Here is a 12,456-nt window from a genome sequence, read left to right as displayed (position 1 = left end):
TACTTAAGTAGATTTCATGCAATACTTTTACTTTTATACTTTTTTGTGCTGTTATCTGTACTTTTACTTAAGTAACAAACCTGAGTACTTCTTCTACCTTTTAACTTTAATCTTCTTACACATTTCTCAGTTGCGCCTCTTGTGGTCAGACACAGACACAACACAAAATCTGCATGTACTTTTACTCTTTAAGTACTTTAACATTTTTACTTAAGTAGATTTCATGTAATACTTTTATACTTCTACTTAAGTAACAGACCGGAGTACTTCTATCTCTGCCTTTTAACTCTATCCTTCTTACACATTTCTCAGTTGCGCCTCTTGTGGTCGGACACAGACACGACACAAAATCTGAATGAAATAAATGATGTTTATTGTTGCACAAAATGTACAAAAGAACAAGCAAATGGCACCTCCTCCTCTTCCTCCTCGTCCTCTTCCTCCTCCTCCTCCTCCTCCCCGGGCCCCTCCCTCTTTCCCTCCCTCCCTTTGGTTCGTTCATCATGGCGCAGAATTTCTGAAACTACGGCGAGTCGGATGGTCCAAGCCGAACGCATGGTAAGTTCTGAGAGACGACACGGATCCAATTTCAGCATCACTGAACAATTAAAAATGATAAAAACACCTTATTTACATCGTCAGGACTTTTTAGAACATGCCATCTATAGGTTTATACAGACTTGAGATGAGAATCAAAATAAAATCAAATAACTTAGACTAGGGGCTATAGACATCCAGTGATCTTTTGACCTTTTCATAATCCACTTCCCGTTTGACCGTTGCACATGTTTCGATGTTAGCTCTCCGCTCCTGTCGTGTGTCGACCCCTCTGCATCAGCTGTGTCGTTTAACAGCCTTGACCTTTCACCTTTTGGCACTGTGTGATCAAGTAAGTGTGCTATGGGTTCTCAAAACACATCCATTTGTGCGCTAAAGTGAGACTAGAACGGCTAAAGGTGCCATATTACGCAACAAAAAAACGGACTCTCGGGAGCTTTACGCCGCGTCGTAATGTCATTACCGCGTCAAAAAACGTAGCGGGAGTTGCGTTTTGTTTCGTTCGTACGTGTTTGAGTTACGCTTGAGCACATCTCCGACGCTCTGTTCCACCTTGTGATGTCATGAAGTGGTGGTTTTCAAGTTAACAGCTCGTTTTTTAGCTTTGGTTCAGTAGTAGATTGGCAATTCCTGGTCTGAAATGGAAGGTGTATGAAGTTTAGCGGCACTTCCTGTATTACCTCATGACATCACAAGGTGGAACAGAGCGTTTTCTGTTTGAGAGGAAAAGAACTCAGCGTAAATCTGCGGGGTTTGTGTGTTAAACATGTGTAAATGAGACAAAAACGCAACTCCAGGTCTGTTTTTGATGAGGAAAAACAGCGTAACATGGACCTTTAATATAATCTCTTGGTTCACTCTTTATACATTGGTCGCTGTATTATGAAATCTAAAAAAACAGACACTGGAAAGTCTAATCGATTCAGCACCATGGGACAAGTTTACGTTCAAGTAAAGCCAGACTACGATCCTGGAGAGATGGTGAGTGCGGTGTGCCATGGGTGGACAGGGGGTGTGGTCTAATGGAGCGATGTGAGCAAGACGCGCTGTTTTTAAATCGGACCTATTCTGCAAAACGGACTTTTCAGAGCTTTTCACCGTGTTATAGTTGTTTCCTTCTCGTTGACTCTCTGGAAGTTGTTTTAGGATTGATTTGTGTTCGAATATTCTTTAATCGATTATTTTCAAGCCGCCATTTTGCCGATCAATCCCCGTTTTCACCTCCACCTATGTACGCCACGGGTCTGTTAAAATAAGCCCAATGCTTTTTTTGCTTTTATTTTCTTAACCGCTGATACTCGTAGGATTCAGCAGCGTCGCGTAGTTGTTTTGGTTAGCTAGCGTGTTCTGCAGCTATCCATAGGGGGCGCTAACAGCTACGCGCCGCTTTCTAGTGATGACGTTTACGGCGACGTCAGTTCCCATTGAACACAGCAGTTTTCTAACGCGCAACTCAGCGGATTTGTTTATTTTATTAAGTCGTTTTAGATGAATATTGCGATTTAAAATGTCCAAATTCTAACCTAACGATTCCCGGGTGTCGTAGATCATAACTAAACCCGTCGCAAGCACAATAGGTCCGCTTTAAAACCAGCTCCCGCCCTGCGATTTCCAACTGCACCGATGTGGTAAAGAAACGGGAGCAGGTAGAAGCAAATCTCCGGAGTTTATCCATCACATTGCTTCCGTTATTCACCTGTCGAAACGACGCGACAAACTACGTTACGTAAAGTCGCCCGGATCAGCCGCTTTAAGTTCGCGTGTGCGGGAGGGAGCGCGGCGTGTTCATGTACAATCCAAATTTTCGAGAAACGGATGGCGGATGTTGTCAAAGTGTGTGCAAAAATATTTCGACTACCGCTGGAATAACGACCCAACCTTAAATTTTGCGATATAGCTTCCTCTTAAGTCCTATCTATTTTGAGTCTTGTTTTTCAATAAATATCTATACTTTATTTTCTGACACTTTTCTGGTTTCTTACTTTACAAAATGAGAGACAGGATGATGGACAGCCAACAATATATATAATTTGTTTCTTCTTCTTCTTCTACCATCAGTTTTCTAGCCTGGGCATAATTTCACTTCTTTGTAAACAGATTTTTCACTTGAACAGCGTCCTCTTCTGTCCAAGTGCATCGTTCCTCTCTTCTTCTTCTTCTTCTTCATCATCTTCTTCTCCTCCTCCGTCTCCTTCCTCATTGCAGAAGGGCCCTGATTTGTTTCGAGGTGCTGTCGTCGTTTAGATGTCGCGTCGTATACCTACGGACAGAAGCGCGTTCAGATGTTTGCGTCGTTCTTCTTCATGTTTTTGTTGTTTTTTTTTGTTGTTTTTTTCTTACCTCAGAGCGTTGAGAAGTCCCTCTACACTGTTGGATGGTTGCTCTTTCAGCACTTTGATACAGCCCTTCATCTGCAAAATAACAACATCAACACGTCTCTTATTAACGTTCAGATCTTGATTTACAGACACAATAGTGAAATAAAAACCCCAGGATCATGTAGAGGGTTAATACGAACATTTAAGACCAAAATGACGAGTCTGAAGCAGCAGAGACAGAGAGGACACAGTTTTTCAATAGAAAGTGAATTGGAGCCAGAGTCGATGGAGCAGGAAGTGCGTCCATGATCACTTCCTGTTCGGAGCGTGGCAGCTAGCAGGTTAGCAATGTCCATTTATATAAATAGTCTATACTAATTATTTTACCCATTCTTCACCCAATACAGAGGTGGAATCTAACGAATTAAAAGTAGTAACGTGATGTACTTAAGTATAAATTTGAGCTATCTGTGCTTTACTTAAGTACATTTTAGAGTGGATACTTTTTACTTTTACTTCAGTACATTTGAGAGCAGTATCTGTACTTTCTACTCCACTGCATTTCTGAACAGGACTGAAAAGTAAAAAGTACTTTATTACGTTATTTTTACCATGTTCGTGGAAACATCCCGAATAAAGTTTTTGAGTTCGAACTTTGTCTTTGAGCAAAACAAAAATAAATACACGAAATTCATAAGAAAAGTTAAGAAATTAATCCATATTGCTATTAAAATATGTATGGGTTAAGTAACAGTGTGACAAAATTGAGTGCATCTTCCAATACTTTTTACTTTTACTTCAGTACATTTGAGAGCAGTATCTGTACTTTCTACTCCACTACATTTTTGAACAGGACTGAAAAGTAAAAGTTTTTTTTTTTTTTTTTATTATAGTCAAAAATATACAAATAAAAACTGCTGGGAAAAACAAATGATTTAATTGTTTCTGTTGAACAAAATCCAGCTCAAATCTTTATCAAAATCACCACATTTGGAGCTTTACAAGACTCAAAATCTGCGTGAAATACTTTTACTTTTTATTCTTTAAGTAAATTTTTAAGCAGAAACATTAATACTTTTACATAAGTAGATTTTTTCATGTGATACTTTTACTTTTCCTTGAGTATTTTTTTTTGCCCTAGTACCTACTTATTCCACTATTACCTGTATATTTCGCTCACAGCAAATGAAGTAAATACATTCAATATATATATTACACTATAGAATAAGACATGGGAGACATTTTAAACTTTCATGAAGCTGCAAAAACGATGTCTGAAATGTGCAGTGTCGTCGAAGGTTAAGTTCCCTGATAAATAACAGTTTGAACTAGAGTCGAGTGCAGCTAAAGGAAAGAAACGGCTTGAGATCGGAGTTAAAAGAGCCATTTTTGTTAAGAAAGACAATCCATATTTGAACAGGAATGTGGAACTTAGACGTCATTTATCTCATATTTGTAACTCCATCCTCAGTCGTCCAGGTCTGATCCATAGTAAAAGCCAAAAGTTAAATCTGTCAAGTGGTCAAAAAGTTGTAGGAGTGATTATTCGCTGCTCGTCCAAGCCGCTTCTTCAGTTCTGGTCAGATTACTGCTGGACACTGCCTTGTATCTGTCTGAAGGAGGCGCTAACTACACCGACAAAAACATACAGTGGGACCAAATACTAATGAAATGTAAATGTAAACTTCTGACGCTGAAGAAAGTTATGAAAAAAAAATAAAAAAATCCTTCTCTCATTATTCTGGCTTTTAGTAAATAGAAATAATTTTGTTAATCCTAATTGACCTAAAACAGGAAAAGTTTAGTCTGATTTCATGTCAGACAGAGAGAAAAAAAAGCACACGTGTCTTTTTATATAATGTGTGTATTACAGTTTGTTGGTGACGTCTATTGAACTACACAAGTGTGAGCTGTGCCTGAGTCATATTTAGTGTAATCATTCAGGCCCCTAATGGCTGCTCTCACATCTGTTAGCATACTGGCTAGCACTATTGTTTTCCTTGTTTTGATTTGAGGATGGATAGTAAAAGCCAAAAGTGAAATCTGTCAACTGGACAAAAAGTTATACGAGTGAGGATTACTGCTGGACACGGGCTTATTTCTGTCTGAAGGGAGGAGCTAACTACACTGAAACTGGAAACAGCTTTTGTTTACACTTTCTGTGTGTAGGCTAGGTCCATTGAGCTACATTAAGTGTGCACTGTGCCTGCGACATACGAAACATATTCATTCACCCCTCGAGTGTTTTTCACACCTGAGTCAGACCAGGACGACTCAGGGATTACACAGACGTCCTATTTATAACTTCATCCTCAGACCTAAATCAAAACAAGGTAAACAATAGTGCTAGCCAGTATGCTAATATGTGTGAGAGCAGCCATTAGGGGCCTGAATGATTACACTAAATATGACTCAGGCACAGTTCACACTTCAGTAGATTTAGCTAAAAAAAACTGTAAACAACAAATACAGTTGAAACCAGTTCACATACACTCCATATAAAAACACATGTGCTTTTTTTTTTTCTCTGTCTGACATGAAATCAGACTAAACTTTACCTGTTTTAGGTCAATTAGGATTAACAAAATTATGTCTATTTGCTAAAAGCCAGAATAATGAGAGAAGGATTTTTTAAAAGATTATTTTTCATAAATTTCTTCAGCGTCAGAAGTGTACATTTACATTTCATTAGTATTTGGGCCCACTGTATGTTTTTGTCGGTGTAGTTAGCGCCTCCTTCAGACAGATATAAGGCAGTGTCCAGCAGTAATCTGACCAGAACTGAAGAAGCAGCCATCTTAAAACAATAATAATACAAGCCATCTAATACAATAACAATATAAAACAAGAATAATACAAGAATAATAGAAGCCATCTTAAAACAAGAATAATAGAAAAATAAGAAGTGCCATTTTAACACAACTTTTGAAGTGGATGAATAATTTATAAAACCACAGCTTCACACACATTTACACAATAACACACTGAATATAATAATGACGTGATAGGACAAAAATGTAAAGAACGTTCTCGAGTCTCGTTGTGAAACTTACATCGATTTTGGAGGTCTTGGCAAAAGCCCCGACAGGATGAACGTGGTCGTACAGAATGATGACGCCAACCATCACCCGCATACAGAACAGCATGGTGTCTGTGTTGGTGAATCGACAGCGGTATTCCCTACACAACACAACACAACACAACACATTACAACATATTACATCCAATATAATCCACTTTATTTAGGCTACGTAGCATTTTTCATAAACAGACAGTTGCCAAAGTGCTGCACGATACAAATGGGACTTTCGGCTCTTTTATGGGATCCAAATCTTTCATTTCAAGGAGCTATTCAAAACATTGTCCCTTTTTCTATTCATTAATATGACAGAAGCCAATATGAGAAGGCAACGTACGTTTATTTGTATAGCACAGTTTGTACGGAAAGTAATTCAAAAGACATTAAAATCACAATACAAGAACTCGTTTTATCTACAAACTAATCACACAGAGAAACAACCAAGGCTCAGATGTGTTTAAAATAGTTCAAACTGACAGCCGGGAGTGTGTTTACCCTTTGGAATGATGTATAACCCTAATAAAAAACCTGATTTACAATATTAATAATTCAAAAGTAACTATTATTATGATGCCAAATTTGGGTTTTTTTGCACATAAATCTCTCTCCTGTGTCATCTGTTCTGCTTCTGTTCTGATTCTTGTGTTGGTTTGGTGTTATTCAGTATAAAAATGCATCAAAATTAGAAAGAAAAAGATTCGGGAACCGTTCAGAAGAGCTGCGAATGTCCCACCATCACTACAAACACACAAGAACAACAGCAACAGTAATAATATAATAATAAAATAAATGCTTAGACTTAATCATAATAGTAAAAAAAAGAAAAGAAAAAACTAGACATAGGACCACACAACTCATATTATAGGACCAGTGTTAGCTTGTCTCCAAATTATGTTTTAATTAATTCAATGAAGAAGTAGAGCTGTGACAGTGAAATGAATTGTGGGTAATTAAACGTTTTCATCTGGTCATCTTTGATTAATTTCGAAAATGACGCATTTTAATTAACACGGCGGGTACAGAATAAGTTAGCATTAAACAACAAGGAGCCGTGCGTCGCAAGAACGTCGCGGCTCGTCGTGCGTTTAATGCGCTGTTGCCACGGTTACAAACTCAAACGTTTCACCGGTGAATGTTTAAAGCCTGTTCGCTGTCTGTAAATGTCTCAAATATTAAGTAATTTCAGTGTTGTTTTTTTTTAATGAAGCTAGTCCCTACGTTCTACTCAGAGCTCTGTTTACCCGTTGCTATGGTGTTGTCATGGCAACGGCAGCAGAGCAGTGATACAGAATGTGAATTAAGTGTTGCCGGAACTACTTGTGTGTTATTTAAATGTTGTATTTTTGATATTAGAGACAATACAAATAATAAAAGACATTGAGGGACTTGTGTGTGTGTGTGTGTATAGGTAGATGAGAAAAAAAAATAAATAAAAGAACGGACAACAGTTAGCCATTGTACTTCTCCGAGTATAAATATTGTGTACTCACGGAGTTTCGAGCATGACTCTGCACACACACGCCATGGTGCTCAGGCAGTCTGTGGTGTCCTCTATAGGCAGGGTCTTGTTCTGAAACGCACAGGATTAAACTCATGACACGACACTTCCACAAGGGGGAGACAAAGCACGTCAGAACGAGTGTGTGAGCTCATGTTTTAGCCTTTAGCAAACGGGCACTGATTTTCCCACGCGTTTAAGCAAAGGGAATGAGTTCAAATGTACGTTAAAAACAAAACAAACAAACCTCTGACACAAACTTGGTTGTCGCGTTACTCAAAGTCTTGAGCATGGGCGTGGCTTCAGCGTAAAACAAGGACATCCGATTGGCCATCTCATTATTTACTTCATTCTCTGCTTCGAGCTAAAATCAAAACACAAAACGTACATGGTAAAAGACACACCTGGACTGAGGTTTTACGCAAGACAATAAAATACACGCTCATAATTCACCTCATTTTAATATCGGCTCTATATACAACCATAGACTGTATATATAAATAGACAAAGCTAACGTGCTATATAGGAAGTGCTCGTGGGTGCAGCTTCCGGCTTTAACAGCTTTTGGTCTTAAAATGTTCGTTTTAACCCGCTCTACATCATCTTGGGGTTTTTATTTCACTATTTTGTCTGTAAATCAAGATATGAACATTAAAAAAAGACAAATCAAGAGCCTTTTTTCTCAGAAGTCGCATTCGTTAGCGTTAGCAACAGGTTTGATTGACAGCGTTGCTAAGTGCCCGCTCCCTGCTAAACCAGTGGCACGAGCGGGAAGGGGCGTGACTTTCAACAACCTCGCTCCTGATTGGCTCTTTGGTTGCTATGATACTCGCAGTCGGAAGTTTCAAATATGCAACTCGGGTCCAAATTCACCGATATAACACCTAAAGCTCAAAGCCTCACCTGCTGGTTGTTCAGCCTGTTTCTGCTTATAGTCCTCCTGTAGTAGCTGAAGTCATTCTGAATGGCTGGATTTGTCATCTGTAAAAACATTTTGGAGTAATTAGGCCCGTTAATTACTCCTTAAAATGCAAACTCTCTAAACGTCCATGATGTCAACATTGCGCTTACTTTTAATTCGTCAAAACTGAGTGTGAAATGGAGGATCTCTGCAAACTGTTTAGCTAGAGCCTGCTCTCTCTCCAGGTGCTGCATGGGAGCGTAGGGCGGGCTGGTCAGGGCCTCCAGCAGACTGCGCAAGGCGTTCTCTGGCAACGCAAAATCAAAACGTGAGCCAAACTGCAACTGTAAAAGCTGAAGTTAAATTTGTCAATTGGACAGATCGTTGTAGGAGTGAAGACGTTTGGCTGCTCGTCCAAGCTTCTCCTTCAGTTTTGGTCAGATTCCTGCTGGACACTGCCTTATATCGGTCTGAAGGGAGGGGCTAACGACACTGATGGTCCTACTGTCTCACTCCATGATGAAGGAGTTCTTTATGGGGGAAAGATGATGTCTTAGGCCCCCATTCCTGTCTTTCCTAATAAAAATAGCTTCTTTAACTTCCCTCTCAAAACGTTTCTTTTCTCTGGCTCAGATCTGAACCTCACTCTCTTCAAAGGAGTGGTTAATGTCTTTCAGGTGGAGATGTACAGCAGACTGGGGTCCTGAGCTGCTCTCACGATTGCCCGTGTTGGTACATTCTCTCATAGCGTGTCTGTTCAGTTTCTCCAGTGTAACGCTCAGTGCGCTCTTCACTACACTGAATGGAGAATGAACATTACTTTGTTTATGGCAAACTGCAACGCTAATGCTAATGCTAATGCTGTTCAGACTCATTTATTCCTCCATATCTAGGCCTGTTATGATAATTACTATATCCACTTATCAATATATTTATAGTTTGTGCTGTTTATTTAGAGTAATGCGGAGATTTCAGTTGTTTTTGTTGTAATACGAGCTGTAGAGATGTGAAAATATAACTTTTATGGCTAAATATTGCTTCATTCTGCTGTTCATTTGCTGCTTTTCGGGCTTTTAAATGACACTATATTTAAAAATGGTTTACTGGGATTCTCCTGCTTTGTGACAGTGGTATAAACTCATTTCTATGCTATCGTTTATCACTATATTATATTTTTTATTGTGACAGGTCTATCTACAGGTTCCGTACTGTCCTGTCATGGGCTACTGTACAAAAAACATCAGTAATCTCATTTGTAATTTATGTTTTTCCTAGACAGAAAAGCCCAAACATTCCGTCCCGTTTGACCCGGGCCCGTGTCTTTGGCTGTGTGTGTTGTAGCGGAGCCATAAAGGCGAAGTCCCCCGAGGCGCCGTTCCTTCCTCTGCATTAAAATTGTATTAGGGCTTCTATAAATACTTTGCTCAGCTGTTTCATCTAAAGGCCTTGGGTAGAAGCCCCACAGTTTCTCCTGCTGCGTGCTAAGCCACAGCTAACACAACACTGGGATGGTTTAACAGGTGAGGTCAGATACAGTCGAATGGCATTTATGAGCTTTACGAGACAAAATACAGCAAAAATGTGCCAAAATAATCCTTAAAAGGTTGATTTTTTTTTTGTTTTAAAGGTCTTATGTTACGCAAAACTGACTCTTGTGAGCGTTTAGTCGTGTTATAATCTTGTTCATTCTCACATGTTTGAGTACCGGTAATTCTTTTTATTCGTCTGTAACATCTCCAAAGCTCAGTACGCTCTGGTCCACCTTGTGATGTCATGAAGTGGTAGTTTTCATGTTAACGCCTACTTTTTAACCTTTTGTTTCGCAGAGATGAACAATTCCACGGTGGAAATGATCCAAATGATTCTAGAAATGAAGGTGAGTGAAGTTTAAAAACACAGTGGAGCACTTCCTGTATTGCCACATGATGACATCACAAGGTGGAGCGGAGTGTTTTCAGTTTGAGAGAAGAACTACAGAGCTTAAATCTGCAGGTTTTTGGTGTTAAACATGTGCGCCAGGTCTGTTTGTGATGAGGAAACGACATTAAAACAGCAGAAAACAGCGTAATGTGGGCTCTTTAAACACCTCTGAATGTTTTTATCTTTAATTAAGACTGAATTATAATGTCATTTACTCACAAAAAACAAATAAACTACAACTGAAATCTCTCTTTTGTGTTTTATCCGCGCATCTCAAGGTTACATTTAGCTTTCATTTTGCGATCGCACTGCTGTAAAATTCTATTATTCTTTCATTATTTGACTTTTCCGTTTAGTATTTGTCAGTTTCAAGAACACGTCGCAACAGATACGTTATTATAAAGCACCAGAGCGAGCCTCCATCACATCTCGTCTCCGTCTCGCGCTGCTCTGGACGTTCATGTACCACTGTTTCCCTAGCAACGGTTGTCAGGATACCGTTTAGGATGCTGCGGAGATGACTGAGGAGGGACGGCGTGGTGTGGGTAATAGCGGAGATGTACAAGGCTGTGGGGGACGCTGCACGTAACGATACAGTGTAAGGACCATCCACCCGAGGACTCGAATGAAAACGCCCACACCTGCACATGTCTGACACTTACACTTTACTCCGTTTAATCACACCATCAAATACAAAAACTACTCACTAAACTAGATATGTTATAATCCTCCACATTAAAAGCTACCGTCGCTGTTTTGTGTGCTAAAGATCGTCCTGTGGTCTGTACTCACCCAGTCTCAGGGAGAACTCATAAAAGCGTTTAAGTTTGGCCACCAGGGGGCAGACTGCGTTCCAGGCCTTCTCTTGAAGAGCTAAGTCACCTGGATTCTGTATCGCCTGAAAGCCAAAAGATGCTCAAGTTAATTTTGGATGTGTCTGTAAAACTAAGACAGTTTGAAATAAATCATTAAACACAGGCCCGTCCATGATAATTTTGGGGCCCAGAGCAAGAAGCTTCACATGGGGCCCCTCTAATATAAATGAATAGGATGAAGGTAAAGTTTTGGGCCCTTAAAACACAAAAGAGCCCTTTATCGCCCCCTGTTGACTCCTTTATATTAATCAGTGCCAATTGGCTGCTCACATGATAAGATTGTTAAATTTGTAAAAAAAAAATATATTAATAATAATAATAATAATTCAAAATAAATCAAATTAATAAAAAATATTGTTAAAGAAAAAAACAACAACAAACAAACATTATAATAAGATCTTAATCAATCCGCTCAAGTAATGTATGTAAAAAATAATATATATGGTATATGGTGTATATATATATACCAAACAAAAAAATATTACAATATTGTTGTTGCCGTACGGACACATCTCTGTCTCTTTCCGTCCAGACTAAACTGGACAGAAACTAAACCACATGTTCAAACCCCAGCACTACAATGATATTGGTTAATGAGCAAATCCAAATTTTAAACAGGATTATCAGAAAATTACTATAATCTACTTTATTTTTGATATTGGGTCATGTATAAAGAAACCACACGTCCCTGTTGACCCAGGACAGTCCCAGTTTGGAGCCCCGTGTCCCCCGTCCCGGCAGATTTAACCAACACCAGTGACTTGTCCCAGTTTTGTACTAGAAATGTCCCAGGTGTCCCTATTTTTGACCAGTTTGATCCTTTCAACAGTAAAGGGGGCAATACAATGTGATTTTTTTTTTTTAGATAAAATAAAAAAAAAACAACACAAAGACTGAGTTTATACAGACCCACATGTGACTCAAGAATGGACAATTTTACATGTTCTTTTTGCAATTTTCTTTATACCAACCCTAATCTCCACCTCGTTTGTCCCAATTTTGCGCTAAAACTGTCCTAGGTGTCCTTATGTTTGACCTATTTGATCTTTCCAACAGTAAAAAAGGCAATAGAATGTGATTTGTTTTGCTAAAATACAAAAAGATGAGGTTGTAAATGAGCATAAGGCAAATAATGAACCTATAGAAGTTCTTCAGAGTTTATAATGAACCACATGTGACTCAAGAATGGACAATTTTACATGTTCTTTATGCAATTTTCTTTATACCAACCCTAATCTCAACCCCGTTTGTCCCAATTTTGTGCTAAAACTGTCCTAGGTGTCCTTATGTTTGACCTATTTGATCCT

At 39.0% G+C, this 12,456-nt stretch overlaps 1 protein-coding gene across 4 annotated transcripts in view; it reads right to left on the bottom strand.

The window, feature by feature from the left end:
- Window positions 1-353: 353 nt before the first annotated feature.
- fam49al (family with sequence similarity 49 member A, like) overlaps window positions 354-12,456 on the bottom strand; it is a 49,825-nt gene continuing 37,722 nt past the window's right edge. For 2 of the 4 annotated variants that reach the window (XM_033975312.2, XM_033975310.2), the window contains exons 5-12: window positions 11,067-11,172; window positions 8,525-8,661; window positions 8,357-8,434; window positions 7,701-7,817; window positions 7,446-7,525; window positions 5,930-6,056; window positions 2,899-2,969; window positions 354-2,818 (exon numbers count right to left, since the gene is read on the bottom strand). In XM_033975312.2, coding sequence (XP_033831203.1) covers window positions 2,755-2,818; window positions 2,899-2,969; window positions 5,930-6,056; window positions 7,446-7,525; window positions 7,701-7,817; window positions 8,357-8,434; window positions 8,525-8,661; window positions 11,067-11,172 — 780 coding nt within the window. In that variant the 3' untranslated portion in view covers window positions 354-2,754. The remainder of the gene's footprint in view (window positions 2,819-2,898; window positions 2,970-5,929; window positions 6,057-7,445; window positions 7,526-7,700; window positions 7,818-8,356; window positions 8,435-8,524; window positions 8,662-11,066; window positions 11,173-12,456) is intronic. The other 2 variants (XM_055225145.1, XM_033975311.2) reach the window with 1 other exon arrangement.

Source organism: Periophthalmus magnuspinnatus, chromosome 11 (assembly GCF_009829125.3).
Source record: "Periophthalmus magnuspinnatus isolate fPerMag1 chromosome 11, fPerMag1.2.pri, whole genome shotgun sequence".
NCBI lineage: Eukaryota > Metazoa > Chordata > Actinopteri > Gobiiformes > Gobiidae > Periophthalmus > Periophthalmus magnuspinnatus.
The sequence above is the reverse complement of the archived record's forward strand: the minus strand, read 5'-3'. Positions and strand labels throughout refer to the sequence as shown.